At 39.4% G+C, this 12064-nt stretch overlaps 1 protein-coding gene across 1 annotated transcript; it reads left to right on the forward strand.

The window, feature by feature from the left end:
• The first annotated feature begins 4797 nt into the window (after positions 1 to 4797).
• On the forward strand, positions 4798 to 10332 carry Mad2l1 (mitotic arrest deficient 2 like 1). Its single transcript, XM_052719882.1, has 5 exons — positions 4798 to 5000; positions 5355 to 5501; positions 7862 to 7982; positions 8800 to 8903; positions 9570 to 10332. Exons 1-5 carry the CDS (start codon positions 4928 to 4930, stop codon positions 9740 to 9742), a joined length of 618 nt encoding a protein of 205 aa, XP_052575842.1. The 5' UTR covers positions 4798 to 4927; the 3' UTR covers positions 9743 to 10332.
• Positions 10333 to 12064: the final 1732 nt, after the last annotated feature.

Genomic DNA, 12064 nt, shown 5'->3' on the forward strand with positions numbered 1-12064 from the left:
AGACCTCTATTTATTCTTTCTGGCAATGACTTCACAGACATACCCTGAAGTGTGTCTCCTAGGTATCTATATCTAGCCAAGCTGAAAATGAAGGCTATCCAGATAACCACCAGAGTACTTCAATGAACTATAAACAGAAGAAAAGTTAAAAAAAAAAACCTCTCCCAGAAAAATTTATTTTTTTAAACTTGAAGTAACCTGATTTTTGTGTTTAAGCATTTTCTTTCTACAATATTTAGCACTGACAAATTTTCGAGAAAGACCCAAATTTATGGTCTACTAACTTTATATGTGGCACTCTTTCAAAAATATTTTCTTCTTGGTTAAACAAGAGTTCTATTATTAGATAGTCTATGTAACAAAACTTCATCTATATTTATATATTAGGTAATAAAACAATCTTATATTTGATATATTCATAAACAGATAAAATTATAAGCATAAAATATCTAGGTTAAATAACCCAGTGTTCTTTTGCTGAGAAAGGACATCATGACCATGGCAATTCTTATAAAGGAAAGCATTTAATTGGGGCTTGCTTGCAGTTCAGAGTTTAGTCCATTGTTATCATGGCAGGGAACATGATGCCTATAGGCAGACATGATGCTGAAGAGTATCTGAGAGTTCTGCATCCAGATCCACAGGCAGCAGGAAGAGAGAGATACTGGGCCTGCCTGGTTTGGCCTTTTGAAAACCCAAAGGCCACCCCTAGTGACATACTTCCTCCAACAAGGGCATATCTACTTCAGCAAGGCCACACCTCTTAATCCTTCTCAAGCAGTGCCACTCCCTGATGACCAAGCACTCAAATATATGAGCCTGTGAGAGTTATTCCTATTCAAACCACCACAATAAGTAATTATAAAATGATTTAATGCATTAAATACATTTTGCTCATTTAAAAAGGGTCATGGTTTATTAGCTTCTCACAGGACTGCTGTGCAGTTAGTTTTTATATCTAAACCATTTTGAGCTGTTCAAAATTCCAATTGCATTCACATTTTTAAATATATGCACCTGTATTCTATATAATGTATTCCAACATGTGTGTGTGTGTGTGTGTGTGTGTGTGTGTGTGTGTGTGTGTTCACTTTTCTCTCACCAAGGATTAAATACACATAAAATACTATGTAAGGCTGGCAAGATGGTTCAATGAGTTGGAGCACAATAAGCCTGGCAGCCTGAGTTCCATACCCAGAATCCATATGGGAGAAAGAGAGAACTGATTCCTGCAAATTGTCCTCTGATATCCACATATGCACAAAACCCCTCCTCCCACAAATAAATATAAAAAACAAAATGGAACTATCACCAACATGATAACATTGCAACAAATGCCATATAAATAACAAATACAGTAAACAACAAAATATGGTAATGCTTTCTGATAATAAGCCATCTATTTTTGTTATAAGAATTTATATTAGTTCTCAATACTACATCATACTTAATTTTTACTAAAAATTTACCATGTGTGCAATCATGTAATTAAAATTATAAACTCTATCATTATGGAAATAAAGCTGTTGATTTTTTTAAAGCAATGCTGGGTCTGGAGAAATGGCTCAGGAGTGGCCAGTGTTTGCTGCTCTTCCAGAGGACCCAAATCTGGTCTCTAGCAAGCAAGTTCCATGACTCACAATGGCCTGTAACTCCAGCTCCAAGGGATATGCCACCCTTGTCTGGCCTACACAGGCACTGCACTCACATGCATAAACACACACTCAGACATACACATAAGTAATAATACAAATAAAATCTTTAAAGCATTGCTAATTAAATGTCATCATTAAAATTTGTTAGGTATTCTTGTTTGAGCACCTGAGTCTCACATTAAAGTATGAGGTAGGGGAATAGGACTTTAAGAGATTTAACACTCTACAATTTAATCATTAAAACCATGTAAATATATGTATATTCATTAGACATAATAAATGAGCCTTAGTAATCAGAACAGAAAATGAGTGATATATAATTCTTGTTATTCACATAAAGTGAAAAGTATACTATGTAAGAAAAAATAAGTGCTGTGGGATGGTCTTTCTGTATGCCGTGAATATGTATTGCTCCCATTGGTTAATAAATAAAGCTGCTTTGGTCTATGGCAAGGCAGGATAAGAGCCAAGTGGGAAATGCAAGCAGAGATACAGGGAGAGTGAGAGGGACACCACCCAAGGAGCCAGATGCCAACAGACCAGTAATGCCATGGCCACATGGCAATAGATAGATTAATAGAAATGGGTTAATTTAAGTTGTAAGTGCTAGTTAATAATAAGCCTGAGCCACCGACCAAACATTTATAATTAATAGAAGCCTCTGAGTAATTATTTTATAAGCAGCTGCGGGACTGGGCGGGACAAAGAAAAGCCTCCAGCTACAAATAAAGGATGAAGATGTAGCTCAGCTGATAGAGTGCTTGTACAAACTCCTGCTTTCAATTCCTACCACTGAATAAACTGGGCATGGTGATGCATACCTATGATTCTAGCAGTCAGCTGGTGGAGGCAGGAAGATAAGAAGTCCTTGTCACCCTGGACGACATAAAAAGTTTTAGGCCAGCCTGGGATAGATGAGAGCCTATTTCAAGAACAATACAAAAAAGAAACTGAGTAACACTAAGTTTTGTGATTAAAAAAAAAAAGAATTAAAAAAAAACCAAATACATCAAATCCACATAATAAAATCCCTACTGTATAAAAATACTATTTAAAAAAAATGGCAGATTAAAATTGCACAAAAATGTGATATGCATACCCAGTTTTATGAGATTTAGAATAAACTGCTTAGTTTCAAGAACACATTTACATATATTTCCAATATGTGTGGTGCACATATATTAAAGTCTAAAATTAGTGTAAGTTCTGTTTTATATTTCAATTCAACGTTTCATTCTGAAGTTCTCCATATTCACACAAATGCCTAAAAACTGTTAACAAGCATTCAGCTGGAGTTTCAAGTTTTATTGTACAGGTAAACACTGCCCTCTTCTGGCAATTACAAATATTTGTGTAGTTACACCAAACTTTTTATGGCTTATTACTGCAAATCTCTCAACAAATTATGTACATTAGATAATGAGTAAATGTTCTTAGCCCAAATCTCCTCCCTCCAAAAAAGAAAATCCTCACAACGATAAAGACACTTATCGCCATGTTTCCAAACAGGTATGCTTTAAAAGGAGAGTAAACTAGGCAGTCTAAACTCTCCAATAAATCTGCCACTAAGTAGATATTGGATCTTGGACTAACTCTATAACTAGTCTAGACCTTAGTTCCCATCTATAAGATTATTTAACTAAGTCATTAATGGAGCTCTTCAGCCTAAAATTTCATGTGCTTCTAGATTTAGAGAAAAATCAAATACTTGTCTTTAATACCCTAATATAAAATATAGGACTATTTATGACATAATCTCCACATTTGTTTTATTAATAAAAGATTGACTGTTTATTGTTTGAATTATCTTTAGAAAAAAGACTCAATTTTTATTCCTCCCTGTTCAAACATCCTTTCCCTAAACAATACACAGCAAGAGTCCACTGAATCATGAGGAAAAGTAAACTCAAGAAACTGAGACGTTTCCAAGAAGCATTTATAGCACTGCTTTTGATAAGGTGTGTGAGAGGGTGTTAAACCAAGTGCCCAAAAGTTAATAGGAAAGAAACCAACCTTCAAATTCCAGAATCTTAAATACTGCTGTGATAAATTAGAAAAATCCATCCACAGTTTGAGAGGAAAGAGCATGGTATCTCAGCTTTATCTATGGCACCGTTTCATTCTGCTTCCTCATCTGTCATCAGTTCCTGCTCCACAATTTCTTTCTCTGCTGCGTCCTTTCTTATTTAATCTCTCAGGCAACTATTTAGTTCAGGCACTCAACGTCTTAAACCTTCATATTATAATATCTATAACAGTCGATTGGTTTCAAAGTGTGATCTGCGTACTAGCATTAGAAACACTTGGGACACTTGGAAGACATGCCATCTCCTGGACCCCCGTACGCTGTACAATATAAAAACTGTAACCTGAATCCCATGTGTAATCTTATATGCTCTGGTACAGGCTTTACATACTCAAAGAGGAGGAGCATATGACCAAAGAACTTAAAAGCAGGCTAATTTAATTGCAAAGAAAGGATTTCTATAGTGTGTGTGTGTGTGTGTGTGTGTGTGTGTGTGTGTGTGTACAATTTGCAGCAGGGTAAACTCGCAAGGCGCTGCAGACTTGGAGGCAAGCACCTTTACTCTCTGAGCCTTCTCGAAGCCCCAGTTCCCTTCATCTTATTTCTCCAGAAAAGTCCCGTTCCCACACAAAACACAGGCTCTCCCCAACTTGAAACTATCCACGAAGCTGAGACTGTACTTCAGGAATATGCAGACCACGGGCTTAGCAGGTGAGCTTCCCCTCCACCATCCGGGGTCCTCGTCTAAGCCAACGGACCAGAGATCCCACCCACCAAGGACCCTCCAGGGCATGAATGTCCGGAAACACTGAGCGAGGCCCACTCTGCGCCTGCGTAACTGTGTGCCAGCGAGGGCGGAGCCAGGGACAGCTACAAGTCGCTATGGGCGGGGCTTAGGGGCAGTTCGCTGGTCCTCGTGGGACTGGGCTTACAGCGGAAGCCGGGTTCAGAACGGAATTTTGAGACGAAGAGACTAGTCAAGGCGGGTTCTGTCGTGTGGGTGGAGCTTAGGGCGGAAACCGGAAGCATGGGGCGGGCTTAGGGAGAGATTAAGTGTTGATAGGACAAGCCTGGGGCCGGAAACCGGCGGTGTAGGTGGGGCTTCGGGCACGTTGCGCCTGCGCACGGAGCGCCCCGCGGGCTGCGTAGTTACTTTTGAACCGGGTGGCGGGGAATAGCTGTAGGAGCTGAGCCGTGAGGGCGCCGTGTGCCGTGAGGTTGACAGGGTTCTCCGTTAGACCCAGTGATGGCACAGCAGCTCGCCCGGGAGCAAGGCATCACCCTGCGCGGGAGCGCGGAAATCGTAGCCGAATTTTTTTGTGAGTGCTCCGTGCGGCCCCGGCTGCCAGAGAGCGGCCTGGCCCGGGCCCTGGGACGCGCGCTAGGGCGGAACCACCGCACGGTCTCCCGCTCATTCCTCCCGCTGGCGGGGAACGCTGCGCTGCCCCGCGCAGGCTTCCGCCTCCTGGAACAGAAGGGGCTCACCGGGGGAGCCATCCCACTCGCTCTTTGAAAGCCGGGGTCTATGTTGACATCCTCTGACCACATAATCTGTATTTACACTTAGATTGCTGAGTTAAAAAGGTTTTCCGTGTTATTTTGTGCCTACTCTGCTTTCTGGGAGACTTACAAACGTGAGTAGACGTTTATGTCTTTATTTCTTTCGTTTTCAGCGTTTGGCATCAACAGCATTTTGTACCAGCGTGGCATATATCCATCGGAAACCTTTACTCGAGTGCAGAAATACGGACTCACCTTGCTTGTAACTACTGACCCCGAACTCATAAAGTATCTCAATAATGTAGTGGAGCAGCTAAAAGGTAATCACCTTTTGAATTTTGCATCTTATAGCGTTACATTTATAAGGGAGGAAATAAAGCAATATGCCTTCTCAAATAGAGTGCTTCTGAATTGGGAGGAAGCAAATAATGAAGAGAAATCCCACCCTTTCCCCCACTGCTTTTCAGTAGGTTTAATGTCTTGATGTTAGGAGTCTTGGAGTTTTAAGTGCCTTATCAGCTGCTTTAGGAATGAATTTTGCAGTTTAAACAGGTACAACAGATTGGTAATTTTACACAAAATGATTTCGCTCTTCTGAGGCATAGATTAATATGTGGTAATTGTTGTAATTAGGGTATTACTAAATAACAATATACAGGAAAGTTTTACATTTTTACTTTAAAACTATTCTTTATCTTTCTTAAAAGTTGTGGCAGTAATTCAATATCTGGACACTTTATTCATTGGTAGCTCAGTGTTAATACTGCCTGTTAGGTCAATACTTATTTCTACCTATTTTTATTCCTTCTGGAATTCCTTATTTCTCAGGTTGCACATCACTTAGGATTGCCACTCTAGTTATAATCTGTGTTTAGCCTTGTATCTCCCAACATAGACTTACAAAATACCAATTCTAAAAGCATTGCCACTGTCTTTTTTCTCTTTGAGTTTTTATTTTATGTGATTGGGTGCTTTGCCTGGGTTATGTCTGTATGTATCAGGTACATGTCTGTCTGGTTCCTGAAGAGGATGTCAGTTCTCAGGAAGAGCAGCCCATGCTCTTAACCACTGAGACATTGTTCCAGCCCCCCCCCCCCCCAAATTCTTTTCTTAAGAGTGTTTTAGTTTGTTTCTATTGTAGTTTCATTACAGTGTTCACTGCATTTCTGATAACTTCAGCATTAAAATGGCCTTCTTTTGGTGACCAAGTGAACATAGTTAGCTTGACATCTCTTTAACGCCATATTCTTTTTTTGTTTTGTTTTGCTTTTGAGACAGGGTTTTTTGTAGCTCTGGATGTCCTGAAACTTGCTATGTAGACCAGGCTAACCTTGAACTCACAGAGATCAGCCTCCCAAGTGGTGGGACTAAAGGCATTTGCCACTATGCCCAGCTTAAGGCCATACTCCAAAACGTTCCTTACTATTCATATCCATAGTAGAGTATTCATCAATACTTATACAGGTTGAGTATGAATTCACAAGCAAAGAAGGTAGGGTTTACTCTTTACAAATTTTCTCAATCTTACATTAGTGACATTTTGATCTGGATATTTAGTGGGGAACTTTCCTGTGTGTCATAAGATGATGTGGCAGCATCCTAGCTCCTGCTTACCAGATGTCAATTAACACATTCCTGGCTATGACCATCAGATGCATCTATATTGCCACAGGTAGCCTGGCTTGGTTGAGAACTTCTTTGGTAGGTTAGACTGCTAGAATAGGAAAGATGAAGTACTTGGTAAATACGTGGAGATAGACTTCTATTCTCAAGTGCAAACAAGATATATATATATATACACACACACTGAGAGCAGCCTGTTTTGTCATTCTCTCAAACATGCTTCTGCAGAATAAAAGCGAAATGATCTCCCAAATGGTTTATCAGTGACAAGGTCACCAGTCCAACCAGCAATGAAGTCAGAAACCTGAAGACTACCTCAAAATAATTCTTACTCAAAGCTAATGGAGTAAATCTTAACGGTTTTAAGCATGAAATCTGCTTTGTGTCATCTCTACCAGTTTATCCAATGAGCTTTGAATTCTAAGTGTCTGTAGACCCTCTTTTACCCCCTCCAGCTAACTTACTACCCAGGGTGATAGTTTGGGAACACAAGGTTAATCGATTACTCTGCCTAAAACATAGTTGTGATTTTCCTGATTCTTAAAAGCATAGTTTCATTAATTCAACACATAAGATTTTATATAATATAACATCGTGACTTATTAATATAGTCTCCCTTTCTTTGCAATTATCTTTCCAAATTACATATGCTCTTTTGAGTATTTAAGGGCTAGACTTCCCTCTCCTTTGCACAGTTAATGCAAAAACTAAATCCATTCTTCACCTATGGATCAGAATGGATCAGATTTTTTTTTTATGCTCTTACACTGTCTGTTACTAACAAGCACCACAGATGTAACCTGACAGTTGTTTTAACAGTGGTTAGATGAAAACCTATCTCGTATTCTTTCTCTTAACTGTGAATAACAGTGGAAATACAGGTTCACTGTGATGCCCCTGATTGCACCTATTAGTAATGTAGAAAATTTAAAAATTGGCTAAATTATTAATGGAGAACTTTTTCCTTATGTATGAAGTAAGGATTTTGTAAGGCTGAAGTGGGTCTTTAGGGAGAGTTGTTATAGTTAGAGCGTGAGAGATGCCCTGTGTGTTGCAGACTGGCTCTACAAGTGCTCAGTGCAGAAACTGGTGGTGGTCATCTCAAACATTGAAAGTGGTGAGGTCCTCGAAAGATGGCAGTTTGATATTGAGTGTGACAAAACTGCGAAAGAGGAGGGGTAAGTGTGAATTCAGTTACTCCTACTTCTGTTGTTACATGAGTTCAAGTTGTATGTTTTTAAAGATACTGGCTTATAAGGGACTTCTGAGTTCTCAGCCTGTTAGTAGTTGTGTAGCTAAGATGCTTTTAACACGCTGTCTTTAGGCTAACTCAGTGAAATTTGACCTTCATGTTTCTGGTTATACCAGAACTATGATGTAATATGTGGACCATTTAATCAAGTGCTTAAAGATCCTGTTAACTTCAGGAGATGAACCTAGACCCATTCCTAACTTAGATGTAGCCCTGCTTCATCTAACGCCATGAACTTTGTAAACTTTGAAGATTGTGATCCTTGTACATCAGAGTGCCTGTTATGCTAGGCATACTTTTCTGTAAGTTCCTGTAATGAAGAGCATTTTGCTCTTTGATCTGTAAGAAATTTTTAGCTTATAAAATATTTTATGTGTAATTTATTTTACTTGACTCAATAAGGAATTGGGTACTTAGATGTTACTAAAAATACCAAAATTCTACCAAGTTTATGTGTTAGAATCCATTTCCCTTTATCTTAAAGAGTTACTGTAAATATCCTTATTGGGAGTGGTTGAGAAACTTAATAACCATCATACATTGAATAACCTGATACTAAGATCAGCCTTGAAGAATGATGGGAAGGACAGATGCAGATACAGTAGCCCAAGAATACCTCTAGTAGTCTCCTAATGTACTGTTTCTGTGTTGTTTGAAGCATTTTGTTCAGATAAATGCTTACCAGTGTATTTTAATTAACTTAATGAAATCTAGAATGAATCATTTGTTTGGTTCTTCTACAGTGTTTGTAGAGAAAAGTCACAGAAAGCCATCCAGGATGAAATCCGTTCAGTGATCAGGCAGATCACAGCTACTGTGACTTTCCTGCCACTGTTGGAAGTTTCTTGTAAGTATTATACACCCTTTTAAATTTGCTGGGGAAAATGTACACTGCTCTTGGGAGGATCTCCACTTGTTAAATCTCTTAATTTATCACTGCCTTGTGATATAATGGGATATGGGAAGCAGAGCAAATAACATCACAAATACCACATGTGTGTTCCAGAAAATGTGAGGACAAGGGCTGAGGAGATGGCTCAGTGGTTAAAGTCCTTGCTGAGCAAGTGTGAAGGCCTGGATTAGGATTCCCACCAGCAGGACCCTGCAGGTGGTTAGGGTGGCCCACCTATAACTCCAGCCCAGAAAGGCAGAGATGGGATCACCAAAACAACCTGGCTAGCAAAACTAGACATGCTGGGAAGCTCTGGGTTTGCTTGAGAATGCCTGCCTCGGTGAACAAAGTGGAAGAGCCACCATTAGCTTGGGGCCTCCACATGCGCCCACCCCACGAAAACATTCTACAGTACTTTGTGAAAGTTTTCTCACAGTTGTTTTTACTACTTTTACTTTCTACTATAAAATATACTACTTTGTTCTAAACTCGGGTTTTCTTCAGGAAAATCATAATTCAAGCAAGCGAAGCTATCTTTAGCAAGGGAGGATTCAAGTGAGGCCCAGTGAGACAGGCAGGGAAGACAGCTTCACTTTTACTTTAATCTCATTTCCACCTTAGGTTCATTTGATCTGCTGATTTACACTGACAAAGATTTGGTGGTACCTGAAAAATGGGAGGAGTCGGGACCCCAGTTCATTACCAATTCTGAAGAAGTCCGTCTCCGCTCGTTTACTACCACCATCCACAAAGTGAACAGTATGGTGGCCTACAAAGTCCCTGTCAATGACTGAAGAGAGGTGAAGAAAGCCAGGATCCAACTTCGATAAATGTGCTTCGTTGTTCCATTTCTTGGGTTCCTCCTGGACTTGCCAGAGTCAACATAACAAGATTGCTACACATTAGTGAGGGGAACCAACAGATTTCGTCAGCATTGTGGAGTGGATTCCTTTAAAAGTGGTCACTGTAGATAGAAATTCTTTTGTTAGAAAGCTAAATACATCCTTTAACCATTTAGCTTGGGAATCTTGACCAGGATATAGAGAAGCATCTGAATGTAAATACAGCAGAAGGAACTGAAACTTTGTTTAGTTCTGAGAGTCACGAATACTGCCTTACTGGGTCCATTTGTCTTTTCTCTTTGTATAGACCCCATATTGAAATACATGCTAGTTGTTTGATTTTAGTGTATATACCTTGAACTCGCCAAGCAATTGATACTGTTTAATTTTTGTAATAAAGAACTCTTGTTTTAATGTTTTATAAAAATCAAGCTTTAAATGGCAGTGATACAGAAAATTAAGTTAACTCTTGTGTTTTAAATTTGTGTTAGAGTATCTTTGATGAATGGTGTGGTATTAATATAATCAGATACTGCAGTGGATTGAGTGTGTGGATTGTTCTTTTTGATTATGTGCTACACCTTCATCTCTCAACAGTGCAGTTAATGTGAAGAGGCAAATGTCCTTTGAAATTAGTTCAAATATCAGGCTATAGTATCCCTGGGTTTTTGTTGGGTTTTTTTTTTTTTCTGTCATACACATTTATTCAGAAGTCATCAACATAATTTAATGACATTTCAAGTAAAAACTGAAATGAGTAAAAGACATTATTATCAAATATTGTCTGTGCTGGCAATTCAGTGATTAGACAGGGACTCCAGTGACATTGCTGACTTGGAAACAAATTGGGATGAGAATAGTAAGGACAGTAGTTTGGTAAGTTCAAGGTTTTTCCTGTCTACAAACTGTCTTTCCCCTTGATTAACATGTCATAACAATAGCAAATAAGCTTAAAGTGTTTGTCAGGCAACAAGACATTGGTGAACATACTTAGAGATTTAACTACCCTGGACAACAGAACTTAAGACAGTTACATACTATCGTTAACTCCCCATCACAGGAAGCATGCCATGCCAAGGACTCAGGTCCAGAGCCACATAACTCAAACAGCATCGATGAAGTTGAAGCCTAGACAGGTGCAGGATGCTATTCTGTTTCTCTAGCACAGCACAGTACTGCAATATCAGGAGGGAATGGGTAAGAGGCACAGCCAAGTCCGGTTACTGTGTTAAGGGTGCAGACACCATGGTAATGAGCAGTGTGCTTTCAGGGCTGGTTTTCTTAAAGAATCAAATCAATACATTTACTATGTTCTTTTGTCTCCTCGAAATCAGTTAAAATAGAATCAAAACAAACTTCTAATTAAAAGGAATTTAACTCTTTTAAGAACAAAAATATAGCTGTACAGTTCAACAAGTATGCTCCCTTTAAATTGAGCCCCGATAAACTAAAACCTTTATTTTAGCAACTCTAGAATGTTCTCCAAATCTGGATTTGGTACACACGTGTGTGCTTGTGAATGTTTACATTATATCACACATTGTAAGTGATCATGACATGCTCTCTGGGGATGGATTTTTTTTTTTTTTCAGTTTTCTTAAGAAATTTTCTACTCCACATACCACCCACAGATCCTCCCTCCTCCCACCCCCCAGCCCTCTCCCAAGCCATCCCGCATCCCCACATCCCCCAAATCAAGGTCTCCCATGGGGAGTCAGCAGAGCCCGGCACACCGAACCTAGGCAGGATCAAGCCCCTTCCCACTGCACCAAGGCTGCACAAGATGTCACACCACAGGCACCAGATTCCCAGAAGCCTGCCCATGCAACAGAGATGGATCCCAATGGGGATGGATTTTATCTGGAATAATTATCAAAGTATTTTGAGCTAAGAAGGGCAGACAATGTGAAGAGATGAGCAATATTAAAGTAAATCATTTTTTGCTGAAAATAATGAGCTGGCCTTTTAAAACATTCAATTAGCAACTATGACATTTACTTTCTCTAACAAAGGGGCCCAGTTTCATTGAACTTAAATTCCATAAGGTAAACCTGAGTTCCTTCCCTCAACCAATAAAGTATTTATTTCTGCTTCTCTTCATTAATAAGTTAGAAATTTGGGTGGTAATTTCCTTTGTACAAACTCCATCCTATTTTCTGGATTCTAACACTAAGTAGACACTGATGGACAGCACCCTCAGACAGGATGACCCAAGAATGCAGCATGTCTTTGAGCTACCCAGAGAAGTCCTGCCTTCTTTAAAGCTCATGGGAG

Source organism: Peromyscus californicus, unplaced genomic scaffold, assembly GCF_007827085.1.
Source record: "Peromyscus californicus insignis strain IS unplaced genomic scaffold, ASM782708v3 Scaffold_6__1_contigs__length_162567912, whole genome shotgun sequence".
NCBI lineage: Eukaryota > Metazoa > Chordata > Mammalia > Rodentia > Cricetidae > Peromyscus > Peromyscus californicus.